General features: G+C 38.6%; 1 protein-coding gene across 1 annotated transcript in view; it reads left to right on the top strand.

Moving 5' to 3' along the window:
- Positions 1–21025, top strand: part of ptn (pleiotrophin) — a 53586-nt gene extending 32561 nt beyond the window's left edge. Inside the window, exons 2-5 of the mRNA XM_005923543.3 lie at positions 6643–6734; positions 8116–8289; positions 12502–12663; positions 20232–21025. Coding sequence (XP_005923605.1) covers positions 6644–6734; positions 8116–8289; positions 12502–12663; positions 20232–20299 — 495 coding nt within the window. The 5' untranslated portion in view covers position 6643 and the 3' untranslated portion in view covers positions 20300–21025. The remainder of the gene's footprint in view (positions 1–6642; positions 6735–8115; positions 8290–12501; positions 12664–20231) is intronic.
- Positions 21026–21597: the final 572 nt, after the last annotated feature.

The raw sequence follows: 21597 nt of genomic DNA, 5'->3' as shown, positions 1-21597 counted from the left end.
AACTAGAAACACAAAGAAGAGCAATAACACCAACCATGACAAACGTGCCACACAAAAAAGTAAAAAAAAAAAGAAAATTTTGTGGAGGATCTTGCTTCAGGTGCATTTCAATCGCAACATTGTATCAAGAAGTGTATCATGCCCCCCACTGCCAGCAACATTAATTTGTTGGCAGTGGGGAGCATGATCCAATCTAGGCATTTATGAAAAGAATGAGGGAAGACAATTGGTATGGGTTTGGCACTTTGCTGCAAAAATGCCTGTATTATTGCACCTATGATGTTGGGCAGATTTGAGGTTGGAGCACTTTTACAGAATCTTGATTCTACAGTTTCTGTTTGCTAAGATGCTCAAAGTTGAGTCTCTGTCAGGTTCCAAATTTCCATTTGCACCAATGACGTGAATCAATAATCAACAAAGACGGTGCTGCTCAAAATTCTACCTGTTATAATACATATTCATTTATTTTTCTTTTCTTTCTTTTTTTATTTTGAGAGTTGATTTATATTTTTCCACAAACCTAAAGAAGAATATTTTTATACCACTTCTGCAGAACTGGTTGATAACCCTGTGTGCTTTTCTCTGTACAGTAGGTGATCCATTACATCTTATAGCAGTGTAATACGTTCCCTGACATTTTCAGACTAAACAGAAAGATTTAAAACTGGCGGCAGGTAAAGTTGCAGTCACAGATGTGCAGATGTGCTTAGGGAACACAGATACATGTAAATGCACATCGCAGTAAAGATGTTTGTCTTCTCTCAGTTCATCTGAACAGACCTCCAAATGACCTGAGTAACATATTTTTAATCACTTGGTAGAAAACTGTGAGTGCTGACTTAGTGTTACCTTTTCTATGCTGTGTTCATGTGAAATGTTAAAACTGAAAATAGAGAAGCTAGAGAGGCTAGAAGGATATCGGGGAGCAAAAAGCTTACAGGACCATTTTTTTCCTTCACTGCACATTTAGTTTTCCACATGGGGACACATGAGGGGTGAGTTTTTCATTTTTTTTTCTTCTGTTCTGATCGGTGTTGTTCCGTCAGTCAGCTTTATGATATGGAACACTTTTGGCTGTCATCCCTCCTTTTATTTAGCAAATGAAATAGAAGAGAGAGTTGTGACTTGTTCCTGTCTGACCTGTTGCTTAACCCTTGTTACGATCCGAAGTACAACTGATTTTTTGACATTGTGAGCTTGAATGTGGGGACATTAAATTGATTTTCTGACCATTCCATTAATTTCTATGCTCTTTATAATAGTTTGAATATATACTCAAGTACAATGTTCCCAAGTCTCCTGAGGTCTGCACAAAATCTGATTGTCGATCTTTATGGATTTTAAAATATTTTCCAAAAAGATAATGACTTTTGACCACTTGAAGCAAAAAAAAAAAAAAAAAGTTCACTGCATTTGAAATGCTACAATAAAAGATAAAACTTAAATCTAATCTTGTTATTTGTGAGTTTAAATGTGTGTGCATCAGCTTCGCTCTGCTCAGTGTCAGTGACTGTATCTGATGATTAGTTGGGACATGTGCAGGGTGTTGCTGTATTTATCACAACTTGTTGTTTGCTTTCATGGCTTGTGTTGTGTTGTGTTGATTGTCTATGTGTAATTATTACAAATGAATAATTGCACACCAAATTAAATTCATTGCATGAATTCATTGCATGAATTCATTGCATGAATTTCATTTGGTGTTAAAAGCAGCCTCAAAGGCTCAATAACGAACTGGAACTCCCTTTAATGCTGATTTGAACTCTAGATTGGGATAATTATTCTCTTTATGTTCACAAAAACAACCAACCCATGTGACCCACTTTACTAATTGTCATTATTGCACATTTGAACTAAACTCCTTATATCACAAATGAAAAAAGATTTCCTCTTGAGCAAGTCTAAATATTGAGTGATGAAATTAGAGATAGCCAAAAGTGTCTCCCATTTGGAAAGCGCATCCTTTGATTTACTTCTGGGAGCCAGGAGTTGTTTAAAAATGTATAATTCATATGCAGCTAAGTGATATTAAATGCATACATGTGTCTTATGGTAATATTTGTGTTCATTATAAACACACAGAGGAGCTGTTGCCTAATTGCATGCTCCCCAAATGTATTTATACAAGTTCTCTGATTAGGAACTGGATTGTGAGAGGTTAACAGCTTTAATTAAAGAAACCAAAATCTATTCTTCACAGAAGGGTAATGGTGGAAATCTTTTTTGCTCAGCCGGTACAGCTAATAACCCGAGCAATTCCCCTTTTCTTGGGCCATATAATTGATTCATTAAACTGCTCTCTCCTTTATTCCTTCACTGTTGACTCCATCGCCTCCTGCCTTCATATCAAACGCAACCAAAGGATCTGATCGTATAAATAGATTCTCCTTTATGTTCTCAGCAGGGATTACGTCAGTCCGCGAGAGAGGGGAAAGAGATGGGATGTGTTTTGAATGCGGGGTTATTGTGGAGTGGAGAAGCATCTTGTTCGTATTTATTGAAGCATGTGAGGAGTCACTGAAGATCCATCGATCTGTGCCCGGTACTGGCTTTCCTCCTCCTTTCCTTTCACCAGCAAACTCACAGATTTGTTTGGATCAATGGGGCAAATGGTAGGGTTTGATAGGGCTCATTCTTAGTGGCTCATGAGCCACATCAACCACAGGATGTTTCTGATGTTCCAGCTAAAGTAACCCCTTTTGTTGAGGTTTGCAAACATTCACTTCTCCTGTTCCTGCACTGGGGAAAGACGGGCAGTGAGGGGTATTGTCCAAAGACAACCTTGAGGGCAAAAAAAAAAATCTCTTATTTGAAAAGCACCACTTCACTAAACCTTTACTTACAGCAATTTCCTGCCTTCAATATCTAGTTTGGAATCTGGCAATAATAAGTTCGGCGATGATTAATGACTCTTGCTCTCTTGTGTCAGGCTACTTAGGTATCAACTTTAGCTGAACATTAAAATGTCTAAGAATTTTATGATAATCTTTTATAGACTAGACATAAAAGATGGACGTAATATTAAAGTCTGAAATATGAAACCAATCAAAAAGGCTTCCTGCATTTTTCTAATGACAAACAGAAGTGACTTTTCTTTTCTTCTTCAAACACATCTGAATGTAGAGAAAAAAACATGGCCTGCTCACTTCACTTTCACTTCATCAACATTTTTCTAATAGGCTTCTACACCCAATGGACATTTTATTAGGTACACCTTACAGTTTAAAATACAGACGCACACAGTCACACACACTCACACATAACATGACATGTCATGTTCAAACACCGGTTTGAGATGATTTGAGCCTTGCGGCATGGCACAGCCATTGACGCAGCCATACAAGGATCCAGGCTTTCATGTTGTTCATGCCAAAAAATGAAAGAAAATGCCAGAAAGGAGTCACGTGAGACCAGGGGAAGTTTTTTTTGTGCAATTCTGGTGGTTAGCTTCATTACTTCCGGAAGCAGCCTGGTATCAACAGGGCATTTTCAGTCAGAAAACTACCTCACAATGGATATTTTGTCTTTTTGGGGTAATTCTCTGTAAACCTTAGAGATCGTTTCAGGATGAGCAAGTCCTGAAATACTCAGATCAAGTTAGATCACTTTTCTTCGTCTTCTGATATTTGATTTGACTTCACCTGGTTCGTCTCGAATATGTCGACCTGCCTAATTGTATTGAGCTACTGTCATGTGATTGGCTGATTAAATACTTGCCCTGCAGTTGAACAGGCTTATCTAAGAAAGTAGTCGATGAGTGTAATCCTAATTGCAAGTTTCATGTCTTACTTGGAAAAAAAAGTTCCCATTTTAGTAAAATGGGAGTAAAATGGGCAATAAACGAAGTTAAGCGTGCAGTGTCCTATTTTTCTCGTTAGATGCACCTTTCATGTTGACCAGTTTAAAAAAATTAGCAAAAAATTGAATTGCTTAAGATGAGAATTCAAAACAGAACTTTATAAACCAATCGACTTACATCACAGTAGCTATATCCTTCCTTTATTTGGAGTCTGTATGTATTTATCTGAATACACCAATTTCCTTTTGGCTACATGGAGGGAAGAGGTGACTTGAGGGACCTTGGAGAATTATGTTTTTTACAAACCCCCCATTGGTTCAGTCAAACTATAGGGGTGTGAGTCATGAAAGAAGGCTAGTTTGTGCTCAGGTTGTAGCAGGAGCCGAGTCTTTACCTTTCTGTCAATGTGTAGAGCTGTAGGTGCCTCTGAGCGTAAAGAAAGTGAGAGAAAGCATTTATGGAAAGCATATGCGCTTGTCCTTTAAGACGGCACTTTGGAAGGCTTCTTATCAAAGTCGAACACTGGCAGCACACATGCCTACTGAAGTATAGTCAAATGCTCAGACCCATCCATCCATTATAGGTGCTGTCATGCTCTGAAAACAGGTACAGTGACTTTCATTTAAATTATTAACTTCTCGAAGAGGAAGAACTTGTCTCCCAGGATCCACTTTCTACAGAGGAAATGGTTAAGTCAGCTCAATTCCAGGACATATTTTTACTTTAACTTGCTGTATGTAGTGCTCATTCAAAGTCATCTGCCATGTCCCCTATTATTATGCCTGCACTGCACCAAAAGCCTATCATTCTTTGTGTGACTAACTCAGGGAACGGCTTTCTTATCTTTTGAAAGGCCACAATGCCTTTTTCTTGGAAAATGATCTTTATCAGTGAGCTTTCATTGGGCTTTCTCTATGAATCTTTTAGAAATCATTGTACATACTTCTTACAGTTGGGATTCAAATTTTTTCCCCCCTTTCATACTTTGGGTTATGGAGATGAATAGTTGTGGACCTCTTAAAAACTGGGAGACGGAGTCTGAAGCATTTAATCAAAACGGGGCTTCTCTGTGAGCTGAGCACTCAGTAAAGTATAAAAACAATCTGCTAGGCAAACTACAGGCGCTGGCATAAGGTCCATTATGAATTTCAGAGAAGTGCTGGAAGACATTAACTCCGGGATAAAACTTACTTCAATAGCAGCAAATAATTAAATATAACATTTGAATGCCTTTACATTTCAGAGACGCTCACTGCCATAGACTCAACTTATGTGGAATCTTAAGTGAGTGAAATGAAAAGCTGAGAACGCACAATAGGATGGACGACTCAGATCCAGCTCGTGATTAATTAAAAATGACAAATGTATATTATTTCCCTGCCAGGCTGAACTGTTCTACAAGAATTCGAGCCCAGAGGAGCGTTTCTGGCGTCAGACACTTTGTAATTGCTTCAGTCTCATGCTGTTTCCCCCTCAGAGAGTGCTGTCGGCTAGAGGATCTCACACAGAAAAAAAGGAGAGGGCAGTAGCGCAAAAAAAAAGTAAGCTTTTTGCAGCAATTTCATCTTAGTGCATTAGGCTAGTGGTAGTGACAGTAACAGCTTTCTGCCAATCCAAAACCAGCAGGAGGACTAAATAAGGTCGGGAAATATGAAACATGGCTTTAGTTTGATTTATGAAATCATAAATCAGCTAGATTTTGAATCTCTAATGTCAGCTGCACTGGACAAAAATGAGGCAGATGGCTACATTTCTCAACAGTTTCAATAATTGTACAGTGGCTACATGATGGAGGTCACCTCTGCTTCCTTGCTCTTTTCTTGCTGCAGGTATAATCTTTTCTTGAGCAAATGTTTTGCACCTCAGTAAGCCTGGACTCAAAGCATCTCAAGTCTCTCGAGCCTCTGGGAATGTTGCGTTTTATGATGGCAAAAAATAAGAATACCTGTGAATTTCAACAATGATTGTATCTATATTAAAAGAAAAAGAACAAATATGTTGTGCTATATGTTGTACATGTGTTGGCTGAGTAATTTGGGCATCTTATTATATCTAATTAGGCAGTACAACAATGAACTCTATCATTCAGTTAGTGTGGGTCAGATAATTATAAATTATGGGCTATTTACAGTATATTTGCATCCATCAGTAAAGTGACCAGAAGGATCAACTTAACTTGACTGACAATCCAAAAACAGATTAAGTGAGAAACTCAATAACATTTAGGATTCTTTCTTTTAGGTGTAGAAAAAGAGAATTTTGACATTAAATTTGACATAAATGAAATCCGTATAGTGAACATTTCACCAACACCGAGACCAAATTACTTTGAGTGCAGACAAACAAAATGTTGATTTCAGACCCCAGCACTGTGGGGCTAACATGAAACGAGATTTTGCAGGATGTTCTTGTTGATCCGTGTGATGGATGGCTGCATGACGATTGCTTTTCAGGTGTATTTTCTTTTAAATCAGAGCTTTGAAATGTTAGAACATCCCCTCCCACATGCATACATGGAAACCTAAGGGTATTCAGAGCACAGGCAGCATGGAATGGAGAAGCTGAGGAAATGATGGTTGCAAAGTGGTTTGCAGATATATGCCAACTGCCTATAGGATTCAAAGAATAAAATGATCTGAGCTTTAACTGATGTGGAGTGGCAATGATATCAGATTATCTGCTGGGATTGGGGTTTTGTGTCCTGTGTGAACTAAGGGAGTGGATTAGCTGACTATAGTTGCATTTTAAGGAACACAGAATAATTGCTTGATATTGATCTGTAACATTTAAACCGTGAAGAAGTAGGATTCTCCTGCTAACAGATGTCTTTTTCGGACTTTCAGAATGAATGGACAGAAGCAGTGGACACGGGTGGCAATAGCACTCCTGGTGCTTACAGTGATTGCAGCTGAAGGAGGCAAAGCAGAAAAACAAGGTGAAACCTTCAAACTTTTAAGTATACTTGTCAGAAGATAAAGAGGAAAAGTGTTAGTTAACCTTAAATTAAGCAGTGTGCATGCTGTCACATTTCACTGTCCTGTTGAACAACCAATTTAGTCATACAAAACTCTTCAAAAAATACAAATATAATTTTTAAAATACAACTTTGAGGATAAAATAATTGGTCTCCTATGAGAATTAACAAGAGACAAATAGGAATAATTTGCAATAAGGAACAAAAAAAAAAGTGGAGTAATCCCGCTTGGGTAAAGAAAACACATTTAACCTAATTTAAATTCAGGGGAAAAAAGTTAATTTGCATTGGAAATTAGTGCAAACACCTAAACTCATTACAGCCGCCTTAAAATAATGTGATACAGTCCTAAAGGGGGTACTTTAACAGACGAACATCCAACCATCCATCTATCCTTCCAGTTTCTACCATCTAACAGAAGTTGGTCTGCAATTGCAGAAGGCTAAGCAAGGAATTCATAAACAAAAGATTTAATAAATAAAAATCACGAGCAAGATTGATGTAAGACCTAAATCATATTTCACTGTGGGAAATAACTTCACAGCTGATGTTAAAATCTCAAGTTTTGACCCTCTAGAATACAAGATAACAGAATCACGCGGGTGTCTGGCTGAACACGCACCATTTCAGGAGTTGACATGAGTAATGGAGAACCATGTTATTGGAATACTATATTATTTGTTCTATATTCATTTATTTTAAGAAATTACAAACAAAACAAAAGGAAAACACACCTTGTTTGTCCTAAAATACACAATGAACAACAATCAAGGGGTGTTTGAAACACTATTTCATTTAATTAACAATTTAAACTTTCCCCTTTTTTGGAATACTTGCTACTAAACTCAGCTTAAAAGAAGAATTAAAAACAGCCTTGCTTTTTCAGACAGTTCTTCACCAGTTTTGGTCAGCAGTGTATGAGTGCACTGTGAGCTCTCATTAACTTTTGGCAGCAAGTACAAAAATCAGTGTAATAGAACAAGCACTATCATCGGTTTAGTCTATGTTTTAGATTACCCTCAGTGGAGCTCTGGCCCTCTCACTTCATTAAGTTTCAGTTGTTTTATACTGATAGAAGTAATACAACCTGTAGCTACTAGCCTTAGTGGAGATGACCTGATAAGTTCACATCTCGCTAAATTCATGCCTCGAGATTTGATTCCTTCTGTGTTGTCTTGGAACCCAAATATGTTGTTTTAAGCCTAAAAGTAGTGACATTTGTTGTCTTTTGTCAGGTATTGTGAGCAGCTCTTTACAAGATCTGTAAACAGACGTTCATGGGGATTCCTGCTCAGCGCTATCTATTTTGATGTTGTGTTATAATATGGATGTGATTCTACAGGAAAGAAGGAACGCAAGTCAGACTGTGGGGATTGGCAGTGGAGTGTGTGCGTAGCCAACGAAGGGGACTGTGGACTTGGCACCAGGGAGGGAACGCGCGCCGGCACTGACTGCAAGCAGACCATCAAGACCCAGCGCTGCAAGATCCCGTGCAACTGGAAAAAGAAGTTTGGAGGTGATAAATGTTCACATGTTGCTTTGTTGAAGTAGGAAAAGAAGGATCTACTTTTCCCAGTAGAATTTAGAATACCTACTGTTTTAGGTTTTTAAATAATTTATGCCTTCTAAATGACCCAGGACTCCCCTCCTTCTGTACAAATACATGGATGCCATCCATCTCCCACCACGTCTCCCGATGATTTATTGTGGCCCGTCATTTACACAAACAATGGTCCCATTTTCAGAATAGGAATGAGTAAGCTAGCTAATTAGAGGTACAACAAAAACATCTATGCAGTATATAATATATTGTCATGGAAAACATAGGAATAATTGCCCGGCATTGTCATTTTCTTTTTTGGGCTTGAGACGGTGAGGCTTTTACAGCCGAAATGTCTTGCAGTGACAAGCCTAGAGGACATTCGTTCCCACAGTACGGCCTGTCAGGCAAGAGCCTGCTGCTCTGCAATGAGCCTGTCACAAATGATGAACACACTGCAGGAAATAATGGTGCTAACTGGCTACATAGATTACTGCAAGAAAAGTTTTGGAGGAGTGGTGTTAAGTTTCACGTCTGCGTGTTTGAAACTGTGGAAAGTTAGTTTAGAAAATAAAAAAAATTAAAAGTGTGAATTGCCCCTCTTGGCTGGAAATCCTGCAAAATGAGAGCAGTGTGGTTTTAAGTGTGGATACTTTTGTACTTGAAAAAAATGGATAACAGAACCTGTAAGAATAGGTGTGAAAAGACCCTCTACTTCAACCCTGGCTGTTAGCTGCAGCATATCCAAATATAGACCTAAGTAAATTGTCTGTTTGCCATTAATTAATATACTATGTTACTAGTACACACTTATTATCTAAGCTCTAGTAGGTAGCGTACTCAAATAAGGAGCTGTATTATATGCCTTTAGCTATGAAGTCTTAAAAGAGACATGAAAAACTGGGATTTTTTTTTTTTTAGTATAGTTCTAAGAGTCCTGAGCATAAAAGATTTGACATCCCATCTGGCAAAACTCTTACATCTAATTAGAATACTAAGACCCAAAAGACCCTTAAAAACCAACTAGTGAAAACTAGGTTAACGTTGGTTTTCCAGTTTGCAGCACAAAGCCCAAACTGTTCTTTGCCTCTTGCCAAAGTATAACACAGTGATGCGAGGAGAATAAATATTAATATAAGAGGTGGGGACAATATTGTAAAACTGGGGTTTCCAGCAGCATAACACAAAAAAGACGAGTACCTATGGGACTGGTGACCAAGGTAACAAACACAGCAGCTAATGGGTCTCATTATAATAAACCGAAAGAGATAAGTCATATGGAGTGCTGAAGTGGCAGATACAATATGAATCCACAGAAAGCAGCTATGTCAGAGCTGAATGGAGAAGAATTACTAGGAAGTAGAAATATTTGGTTCCGTGGTGCATTTCTATAAAACTGTTAGCGTATGCAGGTCTTTCATAGCACAAAAACACAAGCACATTGCTTCTTTATTAGGTGGAAATAAAAATGCATGAAAGTAATTAAAATTAATAAATAACTGGATCTCTTATTGCCAGGAAAGGGGATTAATGGTTAGTCATAGAACAAATTCTGCCCACTCCATATAATATATGACCATCCCCATATACTCATATGTCATACAACCAACACAAGCATGCAATATTTTTGCAAAAGTCTCAAGACATCACTTGTTTCTTTATATATATTGTACATACTATTGTTTGAGTACTTACGATTGGTTTTTTGTAGTTTTTATATTTTACATTTATATTTATTATTGAAACTTGCACCAAGGGAGTGGCACTCCAATTTCGTTGTACTCTGTACAATGACAATAAAGGCTATTCTATTCTATATTGCTCAGAAAATGGGAAAATGTTGCAGTGATGAAATGTAGACGTGCACATACAAGAATATACAGTATATAAGGGAAAAACACTAGTTTATACCATCCTTCTTTGAATGTTGGCTGCCTTTTTCTCTGTTCTCTGTCAGCACGATCTTACATTGCTTCGATAATGTTATTTAAGCTCTGGGCAGACCAATCCATGACTGACAGTGCTCCATTGTATGTTTTTCTATCCAAGCATGCTTTTCTATACTCATAATTCGATCAATTCTAGCAAACAACACTGTCTGAAATGGAGCCCTAAACTATGACAGAGCCTACACCATGTTTTTACTGTACTGTACTGTTGTACCTCTCTCCTGACCTCCTGCCCTCCATACATACTTGTGATGATTAGAAACACACATTTAAAATTGAGATCTATCACTCCCCAAGACATGTTGTCGCAGTCAGTCCAATTCTTATGTAATTTAGCATATCTCAGCCTTTTCCCTTCCTTTAAATGACTGACAGGCACACTTCCTCTGAGACCATTTCTGATGAGTAGATGGATCAGGTAGTCATCAGAAATGGCCGTGTCTCTCAGGTCCTGTGTCAGGTCTTTGCTGCATTTCTTTTCCAGCAAAAGACACGACTTTCACATACCATTCATGTTTTTTTGAGCTATAGCAAGTTTTCAGTTAATAGCTTTTAGGAATCACCTTGTTGGTGCAAAATTGCTTATTTTTATCCATCACACTGTGTATTATCTTTGGCATTTTATATACATTCAACTAAAAAAAGAGAAGAGAGCAAATGATGTGGTTCTTTGAAAAAGAAAGGTGACTTTTTTTTATCCTTGAAATATTTATAGATCAGTATTAAATAGCTTGAAAAACCAAAAAAAAATTCCTTAAGACCACTTTAAAAATGGGAAAAAATCTTGTTGGAAGCAAAATATAAGGAAATTAGGATGACTCATGAACACGGTACTGTACATAAAATTTATGTGCATATTTTTTAAGATTTTGAAAGCAAGAAGGACTTAAACTAGAAATCATTCCAGAAATAAAGAGTGTGTGATATGAAGAATAGATGGTGGGGATGATCTTAGTGATGGTGAAATGTATGAAACAACATCAAAAGCAAAATGTTGGCTGTTTCACGAAGATATTTCATTTTGCATATATGCTGTTTCTATCTGATGGCACTCCAGTTTCTTTAGGCTCTGTAGAAATGAGTTATGACTGAGGTCTTTTTCACTGCTTAACAAATTATATTCAGTGATTTGTGACTTTGGTTTAATGAATAGTCATGAGGGGGTGTTTTCACACTTTTGCAACCATCATTTTTGCCAGCACAAATACTGTATGTTACAGTGTATGAAACACCTTAAAGAACACATGAGCTGCCTGACAAATTCCTGGTAGTCAGCAAGGGAGCTCTCTCTCCAAGACAATTTACAGCTGTGGAGGCATAGGGTTTTTAAAGTTGGTTGCTCAGGAAGTCCCTGTAGGATTCTTGCAACAATGGCCCTGTCACTCCCCCTCTTCGCTCTTCGCCCCTCTTTTCCTCGCCCCTTCTCCCACCTCTCCCCTCCTCTGATGAGCACCTTGGGATCTCAGAAGCAGTGACAAGGGCGCTGATGCTTTGATGAGAGAGGAGACAGAAGAATGAGTGTCACATCCTCGAGGGAACCCGGCTAGACTGGGGAAAAAAAATTAATGGAGAGAGATAAGTGGGACATGGACATACAGTACATAAACAAACACTAACGTACACACGCCTGCATGCTTTTCAAACCAATATCCGTAACATACAGTGCATTAGCGACTGTTGCCATCCGTCTAGAGAAATCTTGCACTTCTTTTGGTTGAATTTAAGTTGTTTAAAATGTATGATGAAATGAAAGCACCAGCAAGACCTCGCCCCAAACATCACGAATATGTAAATATATAAAATTGTCCTCCTCTAAAATGACATCTATCCGGGAGCCAGGCTCTGCTTGATTACATTCATCTTTTAGAAGGTTTCATCATATCAAGAATATGAGACTCAAACTGTGAAGCATCACCGACTCCAGCAGGAACAAACATAAACACACTTTACTTTGTTGTTAAGAAAATGGTCTCATGAAGGCACTTTGTGAGCGGTGGACAGTTTCTCTTGATGGAAGAGGGTAGGCAACTGCTCATCAAACACCCATTCAAAGTCAATGACTCAGCACTCCCCAGGCTCAGAGGCTTGTTACAGTCACTGATTACAATGAAGTCCTTTTAAAAACAAATGTAAGATGTGCAGGTTTCCTTTCTGATCCCGTCCATACCATTCTTTCTTCGAGCGGCTTCACTAACAAAAAGCAGGTGATTTAAAGTCTGATGTCTTTTTTACTTGATAGGTGAATGCAAGTACGACTTCCAGGCCTGGGGGGAGTGCGATCTGGCAACGGGCAAGAAGAACAGAACGGGAGTGCTAAAGCGAGCGCTCATGGACGCGACCTGCGCTGCCACCGTCACAGCCACCAAGCCTTGTGGGAAAATCCCTAAAACCAAGCTGCAAGGTAAGATGACAGAAATAAAACATTTGCTGCATAAAATGCAACTCTCCCATGTTGAGCTGGTCACGAAAGGTGGGATGTGCTAAAGTTGTTATGCTGAATCACCATGTCCAAAAATGTGATATCTTGTACTACTCATTTTGTTGCTATTACTTTTAAAGAGATTAGCTTTTTGGTAAAAATCGTTCCTTGATAGTTAATTATAATGTCATATCCAGTGTGTGAATGTGTGTGTGAATGGGTGGATGACTGGATATGTAAAGCGCTTTGGGGTCCTTAGGGACTAGTAAAGCGCTATATAAATACAGGCCATTTACCATTTAGTGTCTCGTATATCATTATTATTAGTTATATAGAGAGGGACGTTTTAAAATAAAGGTTTCGTTACTGATCCGAGAGCGTGCTCTACTCTAAAAATGAATGCGACTCAAAGCAACTGGCTTGTCAGAAACATGCATGTGACCTTTTACATTGGCCCTATGACATCCAAGAAGTTATCTATGATCTAATATAAAGTAATTAATAATATTAGCTAAATAAACTTTCCATATTAGTTAGGAGGGTGTTACTTTAATGTGTAATCGGTAAATATTTAACATTTCAATTAGAAATACATCAAATGTAATATTTCCTACCTTTTGTATTTTTTAAAAAACAAGGTTATTGATTAGCAGCTAAGCTCAGCAGCTTCTGATGACTCACATTGTACAGCCCATATTGCATCTTTCAAGTTACTGGAAATGAAATTCCTTCGCTGGCTAAGTACACCTCCAGTTCCAAGACTACACCTTGTGGGTGGCTAATGAAAGCAGAGAGACGAGCGTGTTGTAAACCCTCCATTAAATTCCCAGTAAGACAGAATACATGCAGATCCCAAAATAGTCTGAGTAATGGAGCCTTAGTGGAAATTTCAAATTGTAATCTCTTTTCCTCAAAGCAGTCACAATTCTGTTGGCTACCTACCCGTGAATATTTACTCAGTCTGTGGAACATCTCACTAATAAATGAAGGAATCTGTGTTTGTATTTCTTGGCCTTTTTTCCCCTCGACAACTGCTCTTTTAAACAACTTCAGACCACAACGTGCACTCACTTTGACCACCAGCCCTACACCTGCCAAGTATGTGTAAGGCTAAGGCTGGTGCCAAGTACATCAAAAAAATTCTACAAATTCCAGTGAGGCTCAATTAGTCCGGCTATTATACGATCTACTGGTTTGCTGTTTTAGTTTCATCTGACAGCCTTATTTGGTATGTGTAGGAAATAGGGGTGTACAGAAAAGTGCACCGCTTATTGGTTAGAATTTAGCGTGCTAATATAGGAACTGTCTGCTTCCTATTATATAACTTGTACCTAAAAGAAAACGCCAATTCAAAATATTTACAGAAGGAATCAAAATATCATCGTAAAATATAAATCTGGGGTGAAATTAAAGCAGGACAAAGCCTTTTTTACAAGCCACATTCATAAACTTCCTTCAATATTTGTAATGTAAGACAGATCTGTTGAAAACCACCCTACGTACAACACTGGCCTTTTTTGGGCTCATTTGAAAACTGTTTACTTTCCAGGAAACTCACATGATATTAGGTTGGTTTAGATCAAAAGCCAGACCCACGCAGACACGTGGTCTATATGAAAAATCATTCCGGGACTTTCACTGTTAGATCACTGTAAATAGTTACGGGCAATGTCAGATCACTTCGTTTTTGTAATTAATCGTAGCTGAAGGGATGCTTACCGCTCAGACCTCTTTGTTTCTTCTGCCAAAGTGCTTCGCTGTATCCTGACACGTCCGCACATTTGCCTCTTTTGTTTGTCACGACACATGGGTCAAAATCAAAGGCAAAATTACTTGGGCTTCATTTTAAGTAGGACGGATTGGCGTCAGTAGAGTAGTACAAAGTATGTATCAAGGTATTTGGGAGAATGAACTAATTCTATCCTCGTTGTGATAATAACTGTGTAAATTCAGGAGATATTTATCTTGTCTCCGGCACATCTCAGACTGATTGCATCTCCACTAAATCCAGCAAACCCTTGCAAATGATTTAATCGAGGCAAAGCCAGCTGTGATTCAAATTTATATTCAATCTGCCATCAGTATGATGGAAACCCTCCTACTTAAGTGCTAAGTTGGAGCTGTGAAAGACAGTGTTAAAGCAAGGGTGAATAGGTTAACTCATTATTCAGCTATAAGTACAAGCTTTTAGCTTTCTTCAGTCATGTATAAGACACTAAACTGAGGAATACTTTTGGCCTCCATTTCACAGAGAATGTGAGAATTAATCAGTTTATAGAACATTTAAGGAGCTATAAGATACAAGGTAATTAGAAAATCTGAAAGAAACATGGAATATCTACAATATATCCCTGCCTGCTTGAAAAATTGAGGCAAAACTGTTGATGAGAAGCACTCGATTCATTCCAAATGAGTTGGTGTTTTTTGTCAGTTTTGTAAACAAGGATGTTCCATTGTCCAAACAGGATTATAATGAGTACAAAATGTTGCCAGTGGCCATAAACGGCAACCTTATCACACTCCCCAGATGCCACACGTGCACATGAAGTTTGCACATACAGTTTACTTAACCTTACCATCGCTTTATCAAACAACCACAGTCAGGCGAAGTCCCGCTCTGCAAAGATAAGACAATGTGAGCACTTCTGAGAGACCCTCTCAGTGCAACACGTCTGCCGCTGCAGTGCTGTGAAATGTTGCACATCTGTCTGCAACACTGTTTGTCTTAAGATTTTTTGCCACACACTATTTGACTTTCAAAAGAGGGATCAGTTGAGCATTTCTCTTGGTAGCACATTGTTAATACATTGTGACAGTAGGAACATCTTGAAGAGATGCACTCTACTTACCATCTCTCACACTTTGCAGCAAGTATATGATACTTTTAAACACTTAAAGGTGTATGTGGATTTATGTTTAGAAGGTATAGAAAGTAATTGAATCCATTTTGTTCAAAATAATATTTTACTTAATGTGAAATTGAATGTGTGCTCATTTATACTTCTCAGACCTTCATCTATCTGTGCAACTATGGACATGCAGGTTTTTTTCAGTTTGAGTGTTTCATAAGGAACCAAATGATTAATTTACATAATTAAACAAAATCAAATATGACTTCCTCATTAAATTCTTATCAATCGTTTAGAGATGCTTGATTATATCCACATTAAACATGTAGACAATATCACTGCACATCAGCTCAAGGCGCAGCGCAAGTAAAAAAGTGCAGCATGTATTTAAATACAGTCTGTGACTGTGTCAAAATCTATTTGTTTAGCAGTCATGTGTGCAGCACCGCATACCTGCACATCAATTAAAGCCAGATGCACGGATGCGGTGTGACAACCTAAGAGGTGTGAGAGCTGAGGGCAAAAGAGATGCAGAGCAAGGATGACAGGGGCAGACATGAAGGGAGGCAGTTGGGAAGAGAGACTCGATATCTGTGCGAGGTGTGATATCCCATGTCTGCCAGTTGGAAGATAAGCCTTGGGAAACAGGGGAGCTACTAGGAAACAGAGAGGGGGTGCTGTGCACAATAAGGTTCACATGGTAGGGGGAATTGTGCATGCTCTACTCTGTGAGTCAGGGGATGGCAGAGATACAGTCCACAGCAGCAGAATCAGAGGGCTTATGAAAAGGGGAAAAAAGACCCTGAAAAACAAACAAACACAGAAATGTTTGCCTTAGAGAGACAAAGTGAGAGAAAGAAGAGACCAGCTAACCCCCAGCTGGGAGAACATGTCTGCCCAGCCAAATATGTAATCCTGACCAGCCACTTTAGGTTTAGGAGATGCAGCCGGGTTTTCCCTGAGTGCAGCAGGGTTGCTGCTGTGGCGGCAGCATCTGTCATTTGCAGATTTTGAAGGAGACAATGGTAAGAGGCACCTTGGGAGCGATCTGAGATCCAGAGTTGCGTGTCTTTGCTGTCTAGTCCAGGTGAAACACGGACCCTCTGGAGCGAAAGAGAGAACAAAGACTGACAGAAATGAAACATTATGAATACCTGTAGAAATCTCAAGGTCCCCACCTTCTCTTTCAGCACAACACACAGAGCAGTGCGTGAGGGAGTGTTTGCATGCCAAAGTTGATTTCAGGTAAAACAAAAGGCTTTGTTAGGAGAAATCTGGCATCTCTGGATCTTCTTGGAGTGAATTTGCTTCTGCCATTCGTCTTGAACAGACAGGTGGTGTCCTCATTTTTAAGTCAAAGACATGCATTCACAGCCACATATGGTTGTGTTACTGCACTCAGGATTACTGCCTCCCAAAGGCGAAGAGGCATAGCTGCGAAAACTGAGGTTGAGAGTGGTCAAACTTTATAATTGATAAAGTTGTAATAAGTAATAAAATGCCTTTTTATTCTTTTTTATGACATTTTATGACACCGATGGCATGTGCATCAGTGTCATACTCCAGCTCTCTTGCTTTAGCTGTCTAAGCAGCTCCACCTCAATGAAAGTCTGAGAAGCAAAACAATAAGAATAAATTATAAAACAAAAAACTTGATAATACTGTGTCCTTAGCTACTGTTGGAATAATGTTTTAATTAGAAAATAACACAGAAAGTTTGATCAAATGAGGGTGAAAAGGTTGCAGATGTCAAATAGTAACATTGCATTTCATTGAGGCGGAGCTAATTTTTACTTTGTGATTCAATAATGTGTTTCTTCCTGTGAAGCAGAAGTATAAAGTAGATAAATAGTTTACAGTTATCCTATATCATTAACTTACTATGCAAGTTTTACTTTAATATGTGCATTTTTATTAAGTGAATGCAAAAAGCCTGAAATTTGTGCAAATATGTAGCCACTGTGTTTTGGCTCAGGGCAGATTCGAGCTGGAGAAGGCAGCAAGGGTCTGATTATGAGTCTGTGTCAGAGGCAAAAAGAAGCAGAGTCATGCAATGTGCAAATGCAGCAGAAAGTACTCCAACCTGGCATGAGAGTCCACATCTCATATATGGAGCTGAGAGAACAGCATGACAATAAATCCTTTTCTTCCATCTCTCTCTCTCCAGGGAGCAAAATATGCTGACACAAAACAGCAGGGAGATGAAGAGAGAGAAAACATTGAAACAAATAAAAAAAACAAGTAAACAAATGGCATGGAAGAGTAATTTCTGTATTTGCAGGGGCGAGAGCGCTTTGCATGTCAAGATTCTTATGCCAGTGGAAGTTTGCAACTGAGATGACAAGAAGAGATTTTCGGCTTTTTCCTGGTAGTGCACGTTGAGAATGTTAAAAGGCTGAAAGGCGGCTCGAATCTCATTGGTAAAGCAAGCCTTGTCGGAGTTTAGAACTGCTTGCCAGCACGTTATTAGGCTAAGATAATTTCTTAAGGCAATCTCTCCAAACAAAAGTGCACAAAGTGAATGCATACACAATCACAATGTAGCTTTTCTGTATGTTACTGTCCCTGCTGGATTTCCAGACATCTTATAATGACAGTCATTTTCATCACACACCATCACTTTCTACTTTGCCAAGTCACTTCTTTTGTTTAGAGCATGTGCTTTGGATGCAGATGGCTGACATCGCCGTTCAACGTGTCCTAAATCTTGCTTTGAAACACGATTTATAGTCAGAGATTAGACATGCCAAGCACCTAAGAACTTCAAACATGTAGAGGATGATGAAAAGTGCAGAAGGAGCAAAATGTATTATTTTTATTCAACATTATCCATGTGCATTTTTCACACCAGCCATTTTAACTTGTCATCGTGGGGAAAGCACAGGTGTTACTAACAATATTAAGCATGGCTTTGTTCCTTTGAAGTGTCCAGATGAGTCACGGCAGTGCGGCTACCTTGACAGACTCATGGTTAGGTTGTAGCATTTTCAAAAACCACTTTCTTGCTGAGAGGGAGTGCAGATGCCACTGCACTGTCTGTATTCTAAAACAAGCTTTGATATGCGCACAATTAAAGACTGAATCTTTTTTTTAAATAAGGCTTTAAGGCCCTGTTATTGTGCTAAGTCAGTTTGCTGAGACGCTTCCAAGCACAATATTCATAGCTCTCTGAATTCTCCACATAAGTAACATTTGCTTCCAAATTGCTAACTAGACATATGGTGCTCTTTAAGAGCTGTGATTTGTTAAGATGCATCCATCCATTCTCTTCTGCTTATCCTTATAAGGGTCGCAGAGCCTATCCCAGCGATCATAGGGTGAGAGGGAGGGTACACCCTGGACAGGTCGCCAGTCTGTCGCAGGGTTTACACAGAGAGACAGATAACCACACACGTTTAGAATCACCTATTAACCTAACTGCATGTCTTTGGACACAATATAGTATTATGTAATACTCATAGTGAAAACATTACATTTGATGAGTACTTGCCCTATAGCTGTTGGGATTGGCTCCAGCTCTCCCGTGACCCTGGATTGGATAAATGGCTAAGGAAATAGATGAATTTGCACAGGCCGGTTTTGCTAACATACATAGTCACCACCCAAAGCCCTGTTCTGAGCCAGGAAAAACTCTGGAGCTCACTGCTGCTGCACACTTTCAAAATGCTTTGGCTTAGCCTGAAGTAAATATAGTAGTCCTAAATTGGCATTTATACATTTTACTTCTCACTGACAGAATGCTTGCTGCGAAACAGAGCGAATATTGGGATTCCACAGAATTGTCATTTGTCCTTCTGAGGTCTCTTGTTTTATTGCCTGTATCCACTTTGTCTCCTTAAGGCTCAGTTTTTCGGTTCAGCAGCTTGCAAAACTTAGTTCTGGGTTCTTTACCCTTGTGGTAGTGCACCACACCACACTGTAGCTTTTAGGCATTTTCTTCCCTTTTTTCTATTTTTTTGCAAAAGCAGTCTTCATATAGAGCAAAGTCAGTTGAGAGCCATGAATTGTTTTCCTGTCTCTATATGCACATGATTAAAAAAAAATGGCTGTATTTATTGTCCAGTGAATTTCAGTCATGATTTGTTTTATTTCCACCTGTAATGTTCCCAGTATGACTTGGCAGAATATGTTCTAATGAAATGAGCCATTCTCCTGCCAAACAACCATTTGCACAGATGTTAGATGTGGTACCTTTAGACATATAACATCTGCGCGCTAAAATGCAAAACATCAAAGTTGTAAAATGATAAGACACCAACAATTTGGCTAAGAGATAGACATACATGGAGCCACGCAGATACAAACAAAAATAAACAGCACAGCTGAATGACCAACACAGCTAGGCAGAAGCTAGCTGTCCAAACCTCTGAGGGTTGTGCTCTATTTCTGTTTACCAGAGTGGAGAGGCCATAAAGCAGAAAGGAGAGCCATGCACTGTGGCTCCTGTCATGGCAGCCAGGTACCAAGCCACTGTTGCGGCAAGTTGATAAGGTGGTTTTTCATGGGGTACAACCCAGGCTGCCAAATCAATCCCCAAGAGAGCACAGAACTACAATCGTCACAGCACAAAATGTGAACTCTGGCGAAAAAAAGATTAAAACTCATACAGTTAATACATTTTGTTACTGAGCACAGGTTATCTTAACTTTTCACAAAAACTTTTAGAGAAACTGTCAAATTTTAACCTTTTTATCCTTGCAGATGCAAAGAAGCAAAAGAAGGAAGGCAAGAAGCGAGAGCGCACCCAAATGGCTGATGAGCTTGTTTGAGCCGGTGAAGAAGGAAGAAGACAGCGGAACAGACGGCCCTATTTCAACATGGTTCCTCTTTACGTGTCCTGTAGGTTGACTGTAGGAGCCCGTATAGCTTTGACAAAAATCAGTCAGAAGATGACTCTTAGTGACCACGTTTTACTTTTTTCTTCTTTCTAGCACCTGAGGAGAAAGACTTGTATGTTGCAATAGAGGATGTAATACAATAGAGATAAATAATCAGATTTAATTAGTCGCATTCCCACTTAATGATGTTATGTCTAGAATTATTTTCTCAAGGGCAAATTGCTTAGGATTTGTCTTAAAGTTTCACATAGCATAACCCTAATTTGGAAAACTCTTTGATCCATGCCCAGACTTAATAAGTCGGTTTGTTAAAACTGAAGCTATGAAAATGTTTACTCAATTAATTTGAGCAAAAAAAAAAAAAAAGTCATGAATTTGCAATTTGTTGCTCACTTTAATTATAATTCTTTTTCTTCTTGTCAAATAGCACCGAATAAACATAAGATAGTTTTTTTTTCTCCTGCTGCCCTGTTGTACCTCAATTTATTATACTCACTGGTTGTAACTCTCCATCTCTCGGTTGTAAAAAAAAGAACGAAAAAAACAAACAAAAACGAGTCCCCACTGTGGTAGCCCTTCGAGTTAACATCCTCTCTGTTTCCTGGTACATTTCCAAAAGTTAAAAATGCATAAAATAAAATTCAAAGTTAGAAAACACGCCAACAGTGTTTGTGTTTCATCCTGTGCTTCCCGTTAATCAAAAACCTCCAAATTTCAAACACGTTTCGTATATTTTTATTCGAATTTCATTCCGAGAGGATATGGCACAATGTAACCACTTAATGCAGTTCATCTTACAGTGTCATAGGTAGCCAGTGATAAGAACACTCAGATTCATTGTCCAGAACAGATAATCGATCAAGAATGCATCAAAGCAAAAAATATTACCATTGTTACTGTACAGGGAGTTTCATAGTGGGGGGAGGGGAGGGAGAATAAACGAGGGATTGTCGAGGGGAAACATTCAGAGAATAGCTATTAATCGTGTATGTACATTTCAAATATACTGCATCTGAATTACATATAATGTAATATCATATAGATATATACAATGCAAACAATAAATTTATTTTTCCTATTACAAGAGAAGCCACAAGCCACAGTGAGTGAGTACACAGTGAGCACCTACATATACAAGCAAATGAAAAATTAACACCTGAATGTACATTTAACACTTGCAGCAGGCTACTGATTGCTTTTTTTAAAAGTTGGTTTCCATTTTAAATACA

Source organism: Haplochromis burtoni, unplaced genomic scaffold (assembly GCF_018398535.1).
Source record: "Haplochromis burtoni strain Fernald_Lab_line unplaced genomic scaffold, NCSU_Asbu1 Contig_49, whole genome shotgun sequence".
Taxonomy (NCBI): domain Eukaryota; kingdom Metazoa; phylum Chordata; class Actinopteri; order Cichliformes; family Cichlidae; genus Haplochromis; species Haplochromis burtoni.
The sequence above is the reverse complement of the archived record's forward strand: the minus strand, read 5'-3'. Positions and strand labels throughout refer to the sequence as shown.